General features: G+C 41.0%; 1 protein-coding gene across 5 annotated transcripts in view; it reads left to right on the plus strand.

Annotated features, from left to right (window-relative positions):
* cep170ba (centrosomal protein 170Ba) overlaps nt 1–16306 on the plus strand; it is a 42087-nt gene that overhangs the window by 21303 nt on the left and 4478 nt on the right. For 2 of the 5 annotated variants that reach the window (XM_053632392.1, XM_053632393.1), the window contains exons 7-13: nt 1746–1859; nt 2544–3020; nt 8705–9576; nt 10865–11041; nt 12099–12228; nt 12322–13851; nt 14949–15183. In XM_053632392.1, the coding sequence (XP_053488367.1) occupies nt 1746–1859; nt 2544–3020; nt 8705–9576; nt 10865–11041; nt 12099–12228; nt 12322–13851; nt 14949–15183 (3535 nt within the window). The remainder of the gene's footprint in view (nt 1–1745; nt 1860–2543; nt 3021–8704; nt 9577–10864; nt 11042–12098; nt 12229–12321; nt 13852–14948; nt 15184–16306) is intronic. The other 3 variants (XM_053632394.1, XM_053632396.1, XM_053632395.1) reach the window with 3 other exon arrangements.

Here is a 16306-nt window from a genome sequence, read left to right on the forward strand (position 1 = left end):
AAGGGAGAACATGACATTTTCTAGATTTCATTTCACTTGCAGTGCAGGAGCATCGTGGACATTTTGGCATCCAGTTATCTGATTTACAAACTGAAATCATTTAAATTAGCGGTTCTCAACCCAGGGGGCGCAGAGAGATCGGAAGGGGGGGCGCAGATTGTTTTCAAGAAAGAAAAAAGAAACAGACCGGGCATCATTTGGGTAATCTGTGTATTTTATTGCTTTTCAAATAGAATGTGCATAAATGAAAAACCATGCGTTCCCTCTCTCTCTGTGTGTTCTTTTTGCTGGGGAGAGGCGGAGCTTAGCCGGCGTTTTATCTAGCTATCCGTGCAGACCAGTGTTGCCAACTTAGCGACTTTTATTTTTAACCTTTTTTTTTTTTTTTTTTAACCAAAAAAAAGTGCCTAACGACAACTTACTTACAAAAGGTTGAAAAGCTCTGGATTAGACATATGTCTGTTTTGTGAGGAAAGCCCATTTAACTAGCAAGGTTTTTGACATATTAAGACATTTAATTTTATTTTTTATTTGTATTTTTTTAAACAACTGCTTTTGTTAAGCTTCCCAACATGGTCTTTTGAGTAAGATATCCTAGGCTAGTGCAAATAGTCAACAAAACATTTCCGTGTTGTATTGGTGAAATATATTCATGGTTTCTGAGAAGTTCAGGTGTCCAAGCATGTTCTGGGCAGAAAACCCCAATTTTGGACTTTCTTCTTTTCTTGAAAACACGGCGACATCCCATGGGTTTTCCAAGACTTCCATACACATTCCTTTGGGGATTTAGAAAGTCTACTGCAAGGCTTGGCTTTCTCAAGTGTCTAATCTTGGCTTCAAACCTGAACCCACTTTTATGGATTTCACATCCAAGGATATGTCGTGGTCTTGTAGCCTGGCAAAAGTTACTCCTAGTATCTCTTGCCAGGCTTCAGCAGTTTCGGTGAAGTATGGAGCAGACACTGTGCTGACTCACACTCGGGTGTTGCCCAGCCCTGCCCTAGTGCCAGCACTGGATTGTGTACATACCCCGATTCAGTTATGAATGACATGTGCAAGCTCGGTGTTAATTAAAAAAAAACAACTATGCGGTATCTACTCACAGAAAATGAAATAAAACGGTACTTTAAAATGATATTTACATTTATGGGTCTCTTGTACATTGTCTGTGTGGATCGTCCTCCTATTCATGCTACATCGTGTCAGTGTGTTCCACTGCTTGAGATGACTCTGCATGGCATTTCAGCTGTGATGGACAACAGGCCATGTCTTTTTGTGTAGCTTATTTCGACAGTGAGAGGATTGAATCACCCAGAGGGTGAAACAAGTGCTACGTCATCATTCTGCTTTTAACTTGTTTGGGCAGTTTGCCATTGCAGTGTGGGTCTGAGCAGCACTTGTATACTTGCTGTAGCTTGTTAACGTTAATGTCTCTGCATGTGTTAATACAGATGTCCGTGTCCCACTGTCCTGCACTGCTCCCTCCACAAGTCATTTTATGTGCATTTGAATGAAATGTCTTTTCATTCAGTAAAGCTTTTCGGATTTAACTCACGTTTGTCAGTTACTACAGTAATACCTGGATTTCCTGTGCCTTAACTCGAGCAGCTTGTGTGCTGGTGCTTCCCGTTAGAAGCTATACACGCTGAAGGGAATGAGAGAAAGTTTTTAGAGAATGTCTAAGGTTTCTGTATATCTGTCCTTGGATCTTTCTTTATCTCGCTCTTTCTATCGGTCACTCACAGAGCCTCCAGTCTCCAAGCCCACTCCTTTGTATGGCCAGCCCTCATGGTGGGGTGATGATGATGAAGACCACAAGCGTGAGCCCGGTGAATCAATCAGCAACCACAGTAGTGCAGGTCTGTACCTTTCTCTAACTATACAGAAAAAAAAAAAAAGAACAGCTTTAACATTGTAATAGCATTACTGCTGTTATATCCATTTTGGTGCATTACACTGAAATAACTACCCTCTTGAAAAACACTGGTGAATTCTGGGGTGAAAAGAAAGGCTTACTGAGCAAGGACTGTTCTGGTAACTGCAAACCACAGTCTTGTGACCGATTAGCAGCCGTCTAAGCTGTAGCAAAATGAGGGGGCATTGTTTTCTTCTGAGGCAGGATCCAAATCTGCCCTCTCTGGCTTTATAGGCTAATCTCATACTCGTATGGTAGACTATACTCGTTGGTAGACTACATGGGCAAAAGTTTGTGGACGACCGACCGTCACAGCCGTATGTGCGTCTTCCCCAAACGGTTGCCGCAAATTTGGAAGTGCCTGATCGTCTAGAATGTCTTTTGTATGCTGTAGCATTAGTTTTCCTTGCCTGACATCAATGTCTGACCTCGCTAATGCGCTTTTGGCTTTATAGTGTATTTAGGCCTTTCCTGTCTAATTTCAGTGCTGTGCAGACATGGCTATCGACACAGTGGTACACAAGGGTCTAAATATTCCAATTAGCACTAGGTTAAAACGTAGAATATGCTAGGAGGTCGGTGTGGCTAGTTTCCAGATTGATGTTTATGTGCTAACATCTTTTCACAGAGAAACAGAAGGAAGACTCCAGACAAGAGGTTAATGGATCCTCCTCTGAACACCAAGGAAAGACTGTTTACTCGAGTCGAAGGGATGCAAGTTACTTTGAAATTACCACCAAGGAATTGCAGTCAAGGTCCAGAACTACAGAGCAAGAGGTCCAGGTAATCCCAACAAAAGAGCCAGTCAATAAAGCGCCGCCTACACCCCCTGTAGTGCAGAGCCATGCCTCCTTCACCATTGAGTTTGATGATTGCACTCCTGGAAAGATTAAAATCAAGGACCATGTTACAAAATTCTCCTTCCGTCATCGTAAGAACCCCAGCAAAGAATCACTTGTCACGCCGACAGAGGTGATGTCATCAGAGAGCAAGGTGGCTGATTGGCTGGTGCAGACTGACACGAGCATGATGAGGAGAAATTCCAGGTCAGATGATCTTTACACGACCAAGAGTGACCTTTCCATAAACAAAAACACTCTGAAAGGTGAGTATTAAAACTGCTGAAATTGAATGGTTGTACACAATTATGGGAAATTGCTTTCATTAATAGTGGCATTGTATTGAGCTCAGTGCATTAAAATTTTATTTGTATAATGCGTTTAACAATAGACAGTGGGTTGGTCGCAGGGACTGGCCGAGATCAAGGCCGGTGCTACCTATAGGCAGAGTAGGCAATTGCCTAGGGCCTCAGGTTTGGAGGCGGGGCCTCCGTATCCTTCACATCACTATACGCTAGTCCAAAAATCAAGACGGGTAGCAAAAGACTAGGCTTTTTGTCCATTGGATATAGATGAATTGTCACTCACCTGTAGTGAAACAAATGAACATTAGTGTTTCAAAGTGGGTCCCACCCTCTGAATGTATGAAGAGATGGGGTACGATTTAAAAAAAATGTAACTTTTTTGCAGCTGACTGACTTTAAGTCAGTGACTTATGATGACGCAGAAACGATCACATCCTTCGGGGGCTGCTGAGCGAAAAGCTACAGTGAGGGGAAAAAAGTATTTGATCCCCTGCTGATTTTGTACGTTTGCCCACTGACAAAGAAATGATCAGTCTGTAATTTTAATGGTAGATTTATTTGAACAGTGAGAGACAGGATGACAACAAAAAAATTCCAGAAAAACGCATGTCAAAAATGTTATAAGTTGATTTGCATTTTAATGAGGGAAATATGTATTTGACCCCTCTGCAAAACATGACTTAGTACTTGGTGGCAAAACCCTTGTTGGCAATCACAGAGGTCAGACGTTTCTTGTAGTTGGCCACCAGGTTTGCACACATCTCGGGAGGGATTTTGTCCCACTCCTCTTTGCAGATCTTCTCCAAGTCATTAAGGTTTCGAGGCTGACGTTTGGCAACTCGAACCTTCTGCTCCCTCCACAGATTTTCTATGGGATTAAGGTCTGGAGACTGGCTAGGCCACTCCAGGACCTTAATGTGCTTCTTCTTGAGCCACTCCTTTGTTGCCTTGGCCGTGTGTTTTGGGTCATTGTCATGCTGGAATACCCATCCACGACCCATTTTCAATGCCCTGGCTGAGGGAAGGAGGTTCGCACCCAAGACTTGACGGTACATGGCCCCGTCCATCGTCCCTTTGATGCGGTGAAGTTGTCCTGTCCCCTTAGCAGAAAAACACCCCCAAAGCATAATGTTTCCACCTCCATGTTTGACGATGGGGATGTTGATCTTGGGGTCATAGGCAGCATTCCTCCTCCTCCAAACACGACGAGTTGAGTTGATGCCAAAGAGCTCCATTTTGGTCTCATCTGACCACAACACTTTCACCCAGTTGTCCTCTGAATCATTCAGATGTTCATTTGCAAACTTCAGACGGGCATGTATATGTGCTTTCTTAAGCAGGGGGACCTTGCGGGCGCTGCAGGATTTCAGTCCTTCACGGCGTAGTGTGTTACCCATTGTTTTCTTGGTGACTATGGTCCCAGCTGCCTTGAGATCATTGACAAGATCCTCCCGTGTAGTTCTGGGCTGATTCCTCACTGTTCTCATGATCATTGCAACTCCACGAGGTGAGATCTTGCATGGAGCCCCAGGCCGAGGGAGATTGACAGGTCTTTTGTGTTTCTTCCATTTGCGAATAATCGCACCAACTGTTGTCACCTTCTCACCAAGCTGCTTGGCAATGGTCTTGTAGCCCATTCCAGACTTGTGTAGGTCTACAATCGTGCCCCTGACATCCTTGGAGAGCTCTTTGGTCTTGGCCATGGTGGAGAGTTTGGAATCTGATTGATTGATTGCTTCTGTGGACAGGTGTCTTTTATACAGGTAACAAGCTGAGATTAGAAGCACTCCCTGTAAGAGTGTGCTCCTAATCTCAGCTCGTTACCTGTATAAAAGACACCTGGGAGATAGAAATCTTTCTGATTGTGAGGGGGTCAAATACTTATTTCCCTCATTAAAATGCAAATCAATTTATAACATTTTTGACATGTGTTTTTCTGGATTTTCTTGTTGTTATTCTGTCTCTCACTGTTCAAATAAATCTACCATTAAAATTATAGACTGATCATTTCTTTGTCAGTGGGCAAACGTACAAAATCAGCAGGGGATCAAATACTTTTTTCCCACACTGTAATGAGGCACGAGAAGAAAGTGTAGCTCGTGATGCAGGTCATCATCTATATTGGAGTGATTGTAATGTATTCTAAAAATAAACTGGGCCTTGTTCTGTCGATCAGAGTTATTTTGGGACAGATCATTTGCAGCGTCGAGACTGTCAGACACTTTGAATTCGCGTGTACGATGACATTGCTTCGGGAGCTGACTAGCAGTATACTAAAGTAAAGAAGTGTGTATTCAAAGAGAAAACGCACTAGAGCATTAAAAAAAAGTACCTCAACTGTCTGTGTATCTTCTAAATCCTGCTGATGTTTACATTACTGCTCTAACGTAATACTTCATTTTCGTTTTCAAATCATAAATACTGTTATATTTATTGAAAAATAAGCATACAGTTTTTTGAAGAAATTGGCTATTCTTTCTGCGTAGTAGTTCGTCTCTTTCACTTCCACTAGCAGTTGATTTGTGTATATAGTGCATATTTAAGGTATTGCACTACAACACATCATTATATTTATAGTCAGTATTGGTTCAATAGAAGGGGGAAAGCCTGCCCATACCCAGCTAGGAAAAAACCATAAAGGCACTGATGTTTTGATTTACTGAAGTGGTGTGCAGGAAGTGTTATTCTGTAGTTATTCGTTGACAAAGTAATGTATTTTTTTTTTCTTCCATTTTACTGTATAGAATAGGCTAAACTGTTTATCCCAAATAGTGGGTGGGTGTGTTACTGTCAATAAATTACTGAACAGATTACTGCCAAAAAGAAATCATGGCTGCCTTAAAATTTTTAGTCAGTGTGGCTTTGAGTAATTTCTAATTAAATTATAGTACACTGACTTTAAAAAAAAGTTTAATCAAGTTAAGTAATGGGGGGAAAAAACATGTGTCATAGGAGAGGTGTGGGAGGGGGCCTCCAACATAAGTTTTGCCTAGGCCCTACACCGGCCCTGGCTGAGATACTCCGGTCTAAGGACTAAGGAAAAGTTTGAGTATTCAAGATGACTTTCAAAAAAGGTTGTTTCTTAAACTTTGATCCTAAATTCAAAAGTATTTACTAGAGCTGCAACAACTAATCGATAAAATCAATCAAAATCGTAGTCAACCAATCTCATTATCGATTAGTTTGTCTGTGCGCAGCACGGAGCATGTTTACTACTTCTTTTCCAAAAACACGATTCGGACCCCCTAGTGGTCAGTGGTGTAATTGCAGGAGGTCCGTAGGAAAGTTTTAAAAACGTTTAAATAACACACATTTATATTTTATTATACATTTTATATATACATATTTTATTATACATTTACATTTTATATATATATATATAATTTTTTTTTAATGTATTAAAATATATTCAAATGAGATGTTTTAAAATTAATCAATTTGGTTATTCGCGTGCATTCCCAAAATCATGTTAGCTGAGCTGATGATTGTTCATTGATGGATTTATTTTAAATGTATTTTTACAAATGAAATGATGATCTGCAAAATCCTGAGTGGTAGACAAGTTAAAGTGTTGCACTGATGGATAAAATAAACAAAAGATCATTCAGAGAGACAAATTAAATGTCACACCAACAATAAAATGTAATTGAACCTGGTATTTGAACCAATCCCTGGTTAATGACGGGTTCTACCAATCAACCAGGGATTGCTAGGACTGTAGAATTCAGTGCTGTTTGTGCCTCCATAAAAAGTAATGCATAAATGTATATAAAGAGTTTATGTATTACATTTTATAGATGCAAAAAAAGCACAGAATTAAACTACAGTGCTAAATGAATAATATATTCTGGTGTGTGTCTGTGTGTATTGGGTTCTTTTCAGTCTTATATTATTGGACAAACATTTGTGTAAACATTTAGTCTTAAGTTTATATTTGTAACACTCAGTTTGTGGATTTTATTTTAAATATATGAAAAAATGGTAATGGAAGTTTGCCCCCCCCCCCCCCCAATCCAATTAATCTGAAAATAATAATAATAATCGGCCAACTAATCGATTATGAAAATAATTGTTACTTGCAGCCCTAGTATTTACTAAGCTAGAAAATCCAGAAGACTGTTACGTATGTCAGACCTTTATGTATGTTTGACGGGTACTTGAGAGGTTTTTACAAGTCAAACACTACCTGTGATAGACAAACCAGTTAGTGTTGGTACTTAATAATTGTCTAGAATAGTACATAAGTATGTGATTTGAGATACAATGCTAGTTTATTTAGCAGAGACAGATGGATGTGGAAATTTGTCTGTTTTTACTGCAGAATTCCTGTCCTACTGCATCGTGTCCGGTTAGTGGGGGGATAAATGGCACGCGCACTCTTCATTCAGATGCGGCTTGATTGAATGTGACGATTTTCAAAATAATTTTCATAATTTCAGCGAAGTGTCTAATATTAAATTGATAAAATTAATGAATAAAATTAAAGACGAAATTGTTAATATCTGTCATGACCTCATATGTAAATCAAGTGACCCCAGGCGGGGCCGGGAGCCCTAGTTTGGGAACCCCTTTTTGTTTTTTGTTTAAATTAATGTAAAAAAAACCAAAACAGTTTAAATCCCAACAGTAGGGGGCGCAAATGCTCCCATTTGCAACGTCTGTAAAATCTCCTTTGTGGACTGATTTTAGTAGCTCTTTGTGCTCAAATTTATGAGATTGACTGGTCGGGTGTCCAGGGTTACCATAAACAACTCGATGTTCACTAAGATATGCCCCAAAACCAGCAATGTGCAAAACCAAATTCCACTCATTCCCCATAACTAGACATTTCAGCAAAGCAACTAAAAACTGTTTCTGTAAAACTTCTTACACAAATATATTGAAATGGTTTTTCATATCAACGCACACAGACACACCAATCAGCCATAAAATTAAAGCCACCTGCATAATATTGTGTAGATCGTTCTTCTGCCACTTAAACCTCTCTGACACGTCGACGCATGGACTCCACAAGACCTCTGAAGGTGTGCTGTGGTATCTGGCACCGACATTTGCAGTAGATCCTTTAAGTCCTGTCAGTTGCCTGGTGAATTTGGAGGCCAAGTCAACACCTTGAACTTTGTCATGTTCCTCAAACAGTTCCTGAACAATTTTTGCAGTGTGGCAGGGGGCATTATCCTACTGAAAGAGGCCACTGCCATTAGGGAATACTGTTGCCATGAGGGGGTGTATTTGGTCTGCAACAATGTAATGATAATGCACACTGCAAAAATTGTTCAGGAACTGTTTTAGGAACATGACAATGTTCAACGTCTTGAATTGATCTCCAAATTCCCCAGATTTCAATCCGGTCGTGCGTCTGTGGCATGTGCGGGACAAACAAGTCCGATCCGTGGAGGCTCCATCTCGCAACTTACAGGACTTAAAGGATCTGTTGCCAACATCTTGGTTCCAGATACCACAGCACCCCTTCAGAGGTCTTGTGGAGTCCATTCCTTGACGTGTCAGAGCTTTTTTGGTACCACAAGAGGGACCTACACAATATTAGGCAGGTGGTTTTAATGTTATGGATGATCGGTGTGTGTCACACTGAGTTGAAAAAGGCAAATCCCACTGAGTCATGCTGATGCAACTGTCTTTGTTAGATGGACACCATCATGAGGATGGAACACAAAGCGACTCTGAAGATCCTGTCTCAAATCCTCAGGACCTCTCAAAAGAGCTGACCCCCCAACAACTTTTCACTCCTCCAGAGAGAGAGGAACCTCCCATGACCTCCACACCACGTTGTCAAAATCAGCCAAAAAAGGACCCCCAGCAAGCGTTTGTCATCAATTTCCTTGATAACGAGGTACGCAAGAGTCGCTCTCAGTCCTTTACTAATAGCGTGTCTCCAGCAGAATTCCACATGGCCCTTAAAAGAAGAACAGAGAAGACAAAAGGAGCTGTTCAATCTGGAGAGAGTTTAACCTCCTCAGCTGTACAGAACACACCCACTCAGAGGTTCACTGTTCCTCTCAAAGGTTCTGATGGTCCTCAGAGGGCTGGATCGCTGAGAAGAGAGAAGAGTGATATTCTTGGCAGTACTTCAAACTTTTCTTCTCGCTCAGCGTCCTCGAGACCATTTGGAAGCGTGGGTCGCAAGTCCAGAGTGGCACTGGATTTTCTCACTGGCACGGAGTTTCTCACGGTGTCAAAACCCAGTTCCACAGATAAGTCAGAGAAGTCTCCATCCTCTACATACTTGAAGGCTTCCAGCATTGTTTCAGCGGTAGCAGATAATTCTACCCAGTCTCAACCCTCAGCCATGGATCAGACTCATGTCTTATCCCCTTCCCAACAGCTAGAACCATCAGCACCCCTACTTACATCCATATCTACCAGTTGCGCAGATGAGAAGACCCCTAAAGGCCCCAGGCAAGAAGAGGACGACACCTTGAGTGATGCTGGCACCTACACCATTGAGACAGAGGGACCTGATAAAGAGGTGGAGGAGGCACGAAACCTGATTGATCAGGTATGTACTTTTTGAATCCACTGGTTAGTCTGATGTGTGACCCAAGCCCCCCCCGCCCCCCCAAAAAAAACATTTCTCAGCTTACAAGGTGAGACCGTAATGGTTAAATTTTTACTGTCAAAACCGGAGCACACATTTTGCTCACAAACACAATTTCTTCAGCTCTGATGCAAAAATGCATGTGCGCTCTCATGTTTCCCCTGCTTGTGGATTTGCTTGTGTCAAATCTATAACGCTCATGTACCATCCTTTGCTCTCATACTTGCATTTCCTTCTTCTTGGGCTCAGACTTTCAGTGCAACAAACCTGCCCAAAGTTATTGACCAAGCAGAATGGGTTACAGTGACATTGTTACTCTGACGCCATATCGGTAATGTTTCCAGACAGTTACAGTGTTAAATAACACATTAATTTATTTATTTAGATCTTGCCCAAGTTTCCAAGATAAGTGATTTATTTAATGAATAGCTAATTTCTTAATTTGATTAGCATGTTATACATAACTGGAGATAATATCTTGCCAGTGGACATGCATGTTTAATATTACAATTTTTTTTTATTTATTTATATAGCGCTTTGAACAATGGGCATTGTCACACAGCAGCTTTACAAAAACCCGGATATAGATTCAGACCCATAATGAGCAACGACTTACTGAAATGACATGAGGAAGAAACCTTGAGAGGAACCAGACTCAAAAGGGAACCCGTCCTCTTCCTCATCCGTATGCTATAAAGCCAAACGGTACTGAGTGTGTTGAAATGATCTTCAGTACAAGCATGTGAGAGATTTTCGCTAGTATCGTCCGTTATGGTTCAGGTTGAACGTTTCACATGTTTTTCTTAAATACAAACATGATCGCATAAAGATTTATTTATGGATTTCTTCAGAGTATTCAGGTGATCATGGTGCCTTTTGAGTTTCAGTGACTCCGAGTAGACTTTTAAACACTTAACATTAAAAATCTAAAGATAGAATCTACAAATAATGAAAAGGTCTACTAGGCCATTGACATTTAGCTCCAGTCCGCTTGTTGTATTTTTATCTATTTCTTTTTTTTTCTCAATATCAAGTAATTTATTTGGCATTTCTGCAGAAAGCTGGCACTAGTTCTAGTTCTGAAACAAATCTGAGGGCAAAGATATGTCTGCAGTGTAACCCATTTAAATCTAAATCATATTTGACTTATGTTATTATCCATCAAACTTATGTCAAATTATACATTTTGTTCTGCCCGTCAAACCTTTTGCCAGCCCATGGCAGCTCACACATCCTTTGTTCCTGACAGGTGTTTGGTGTTCTTGAGTGCCCTGAGTACAGCACTCAGCCTTCAGGAGCATCAGTGTATAGATCTGTAGAGGGTGACAGGGAGGCCCAGGATAGCCTTCCAGTTAGTGAGAATAATCCTGGCCCAACATTGGGTCATAATCCAGGCTATAGGGACCCAGCCACAGGTCCAGCACAGGTAACATTACACCTGGGCTCTAAATAGTAATTATATGGGTCGTCTGTCAAAAACCCAATCGGCCATTGGCTTAACTTCCCACTGATTTCTTTCCATGGTTCAAGGGGGCCGAGCATCCGTGAAGTATATCGATTGCCTCTGCATAGGACAAAGGATTTGCTCTGTTAAAATGAATGTTTACACATTTTTCCCCTTCTACTTAATGTATTCAATCATTTGCTTCTTTAGTTTTCCATTGGAGCTACTGTATACGACTAACGTTACAGTCTTAACTCGTTAACAGAAGTAATACAATCCATGAGTCTTCATATGACTTCATATTGTCAAACCAACAATATTATAAAATAACAGTAATTTATCTATTTTAGGTTGAAAGTGGAATCTCACTGACAAAAACTTTCAGTTTTTGCTGAGTCTGTACTTCTGGGAGTTATCCCATTAAAACAATAATTGCACGTGAAAGTGCAGAAACACTGACACGTTTATTGAGAGTGGGGTTTTCAGTTTAAAAAAAAAACCCAACAACTTTAAACTTTTTCTGGTTACTTTGTAGAGGCAATGATCTGAGCTATATTCATTGGGCTATTAATTAATTAATTAATTAATTAATTAATTAATTAATTAATTTTTAATGCTGAGGAAAGTTACAATATAAGTTACATCAAGGCATGATTATCATCTGGTGCTTGGTCTCTGTTATTGCTTTTTTTTGTAGCTGCTTTTTCTTCTGGGATCCTCTCAAAGCAATTTCTGTGATTTGGTGTTAGTCTTTATTTCTTTGCTTCACGTGGGTGATTTGGTGATGGGTTAGCTAAATAAGAGGAAAAATACTTTCAGGTTGGCATCTTTATTTTTTTATAGACAGTGTGTAGTGAACATGGTGCTCTAAATCAGTATTACTGCAAAATATAATAGCTTTGATTCCAACTAACACAGGCTGCCGAACATTGACGCTAAATATGAATCAGTTAGAAATGACCACGTTTTACTGGATCTGATTGTGTTGTGGCATCTATGTAGTCTTTTTTTTTTTTTTTTTTTCCCCTCCACTTCACAGGCAGCGTCGATGGGATTGTCTACTGGGAACTCTAAATGGGTTTCACGTTGGGCTAGTTTGGCTGACGGCTATTCAGACTCTGGTCCAATTTCAGGACAAATCGACATTTCTACACAGATGGATCTTTCAGGTAGCAGCAAGACGTCATTATTTTTGCTCGTTTTTACTTCGGCACACTTTATTCAAAGCAATGATTTTAATCTTTTTATTTGTTTTTGTTCAGGAGTTGGACAAATTATCCCTCAGTCTATGCATAACCAAACCAACGACAGCACAGGGGCAGACGACGGCCAGATTTACAGAGCACGACGAATTCTACCTCAGTTGCCCACAAGAGGGGAGGGGCAAGTGCCCCCACCTAGTATTCATGTACAACCAGAAACTTATGTGGAGAGGAACATACAAGGTTCACTGCAAAAAGATCATCAGAAACTGTATGTCTCAGCTGATCTAGATCCTGACAGTCTGAGTGATGCTAGCAAGTCAGATGATGGTTCCATCATAGAGCTGGGTAGAAAAACTAGCACTGGAAAAGCAGAAAGGATTTGGACTGAGGATAAGGCGGACACATCATCTAAGCAAGATGTAATGGCAGACAAAATGGTAAAGGATCAAGATTGTACCGCAAAGTTCTCTACAGCCACCATAACTAGACAGCAAGGCAGCAGCCGCAAGTCCGGTGATTCCAGCGTTTCTCCGCCTGGAAAGGATGCCTCTACATGCAAGGAAAACGCTGCGTCACTCATGAGACAAGAGAGCTTTACCAAACATCGGGCCAGTGACGACATTCACTTTATGAAATTGCCCAATATCTCAAGTCCAGAATCTAGCAATGATACAAATGCATTCAAAGGTGTGTGCAACCAAGACACTCAGTCTTATCTGAAAGAGACCGAGAATTCGCTCGCCGTTTTAGAAGCCAAACTCCAAGCGCAGAAGCACAACCGTGCCCCCTGCGCTCAGGAGGAGTCACTTTCTGGGGAGTCAGATGTAGACACATCCAGCACCGTTAGTCAGCGTAGTAGTAAAAATTCCGGCACTTCTGCCCCTAAAAAGCCTTTGATCGTCTCTGAGCTACTGAAAGGGAAAAAAAGTGCTAGTCAGCGTGCTAAAGAGCAGAATTTGTCTGGAAATCTTCAGTCTCGGAAGTGCAGGGACATTTCAGCAGACAGTAACTATAAGGAATCAGGGAAGACCTCTCAGCGCTCCACCATGCATCAGTGGTCTGATGCTGTTTCAGACCAAGAGTCAGGCACCCAACCTGTTCATAGAAAGTACACCATCCCACTTCAGAACGAAAGCTCTAGGAGAACCCTCAAAGGCACAGTGACCCAAGCACTAGCTCGTATTGGCAGCTTTTCTGCGCCAAAGCCTACAAGGACGTCCATGCTACGCCGTGCCCGCCTCGGCGACGCATCCGACAACGATGGTACAGAGACTGACCGTACCTCTCAAAACTCAGACGCCAATTCGTCTTCCACCAAAACCCAGGAGAGCAAAAAGCTTTCTCGACTGGACATATTGGCTCTGCCCAGAAGGAGAACCAGCTCTTTCACTACACCCAGTGACACAGAGTCCTCAGCTGTTAGGACTGGCTTTTCCAACCGCTCAGAGGCAGAGTCTGGTTTCTCAGCACGTAAGGCTTCAGTACCTGACATCAAGACTGGTACACAGAAGGGTTCTGGGTCAACGGGCAGGCAACCAATCATCCGTGGGCGATCCAGCAGCGCAAAATATACCAGCAGTACAGCCAGTGAGTATGACCTCACCATTTTAACTAATTATATATATATATTTTTAAATATCAAACCAAAATGTTTTCATACCCTACACATGTATGGTTTTATGTACTTTCATTTAAGTTTTTTGGGGAGTTTTCTGTTTGGAAAAGGTACTGGGAACACTTCATTTTAAGGAACACGTTCAGGGTTGATGTATTTATTGTTATCTATATAATTACGCCCAATTCAGGACTTTGTGTACGAGTCTTTATTCATAAATACCTGCGTTCCTTGATATACAAATTATTGAGCGTTTATTAATAACTTAAATTCACCTTTCATTTCTAGTTAGTGTCAAGCGACTGCAGTCACAGATACTTTAATATGTGCTCCATATTCTCCAGTAGAATATTAGTCGTCTATTAAAAAGTCAGTTTACGTCCCATATTTTACACTACTTGGAAACTAAAAGTGTAAAAGATGTGAATGTAAGTTATGTTCACTAGTTTGTATAACAAGAATTTAACAAGTGTTTATTGCACATTATCACGACGAATAATGTCATTATTAGTCATTTCCATACGACAGATCTCCAGTTATGTAATAATACATGTATTTATGAATGAAGACCTTAAATAACCCCTTATGTTCCTTAAAATAGTGTTACCACGGTTTGAATCCTTTATACTACCGGTGGATTAATAAAAAAAATAAATAAGTCCCTGACCTAGTGATTTTGTGCTACTTGTTGTTTTGCTCAACTAGTACAAGTTTTTAAAATCTGTTCCTTACTGGCCTTGTTTTGCACAACTAAGCCAATAATGAACAGAGTTTTTAAACTTGTGCTCCAGTTTACTAATTGAATGGGGTTCTATCGCTGATTTAAGTTTGACATTAATACCAGCTGAAGTGCTACTTTCAACGGACTGACACATAGTTGACAACTGACTGTGAGCACTTTGTGGTCATTTTAAACCCACTTTTTTTCAGTGTAACCTGGCATTCTGTCATTTGGGTGTCTTCTCATATATTTGGTCTCTTTCTTCTCCTTCTCCATCTGTGCCTTTCATTACTACTTCTACTTGCCTTGGTGTTTCTCTCTCTCCTTAATGAAACTCCCTGGGGCAAGGCTCCAGGAGACGTCAGAAGGGCTCAGACTACGCCTCCACTTCAGAGGATGAATATGAATCTAACTATAGCATGGTTAAACATAAACGCTCCCACCATTCAGGAGCCTTGCACAGCTCTAGAGTCCAGACTCCTGACCAGGTTCGGCCTCCGTCCAGAAGCAGAGACTCTGAAGGGGAGGGACACGAGAGTGACAATTTCCAGAACTGGACGACTCATAGTGCAGAGATTGCCAGGTAACAAAAGCTGGTCAAAAAGGGATTCTTACACTTTATCAACCATTTTGACAGTTGATTGGTATTTGACATGACCGATGGATTACCCGATATTTCATTGAATTAAAGCTGCAGTACTGAACTTTTGCCTCGCTATCGCCATCTCTGTTTGAAACATAAAAGTGCAAGTTACTTGCGGTGATATTTTTTCTTTACGCGAGTTGTGCTTCGGCTCTGTGCCGATGAACGTGATGGTATGGATGGCGGTATACGTGTGGGTTGGATTGAGGTATATGTGTGGGTTGTATGTTAGCTCCAATACTTGCCAACGGAGGTGGAAGCGGACACGGTTTTCTTGGAGTAGAGGTGAGTTGCTCTCTCTCATTGTTAGCAGAATATAAGTGCAATTACCACATTGACCATAGCAAAAAAAGATTTTAAAAAAAGCCCATAGGTAACTCGATACCTAACCTGAAACAAGCGAACAAGTGCGCTAATGTTAGCTAGCTACCTGTTGAGCCACTGAAATGTCTTGCCTGTTCAGCAGAAAGAAAAAAAAACACACATCTCTGCACAGTATTCTCTCTGCGAGTGTTTTCACCACCTCTCAAAAGCCATGCTGATATTGATTCTCGTTTTAGCACGGGCTCTGTTGTTTTACCTCTTAGAACTGTAGGCTCTAGGTTTCAGTTCGAGGTTTCTTGGTTTTGACAACAGCTGATTCCCCAGATGTCAACGCTGATTGTGTTTAGAATGGTCCAAATTCAAAGCAAGTCTTGTAAGGACAAGCTACGTACAATCCTCAGCCCCCACACACACACACGATATAGTAGCAGGCTCGTCTTACGTCTGTTTACGGACGTGACGTAACCACGCAAAGCTGTGCATTGTTCATTTTAACCAAAAGAAGTTCCGTACTGCAGCTTTAAATGAATAATATATTTATGAAGTATTCAATTATTCATCTTAATTTAAATGAATAAATTACTCTTCCCTGTGATGATGCAAGAGCATCTTTGAAAAGATGTGGAGCTTGGCTTCACGTGTCCTAGAAGAAGCATGTGTTAGCCCCACCCTTCCCAGTTGGTAGCTGTCATGTGATAGAGGAGAGTTGAAATAGGATGAAATGGGGATTTAAAAAGCA

The sequence above is a fragment of the Ictalurus furcatus genome, chromosome 9 (assembly GCF_023375685.1).
Source record: "Ictalurus furcatus strain D&B chromosome 9, Billie_1.0, whole genome shotgun sequence".
Lineage (NCBI taxonomy): Eukaryota > Metazoa > Chordata > Actinopteri > Siluriformes > Ictaluridae > Ictalurus > Ictalurus furcatus.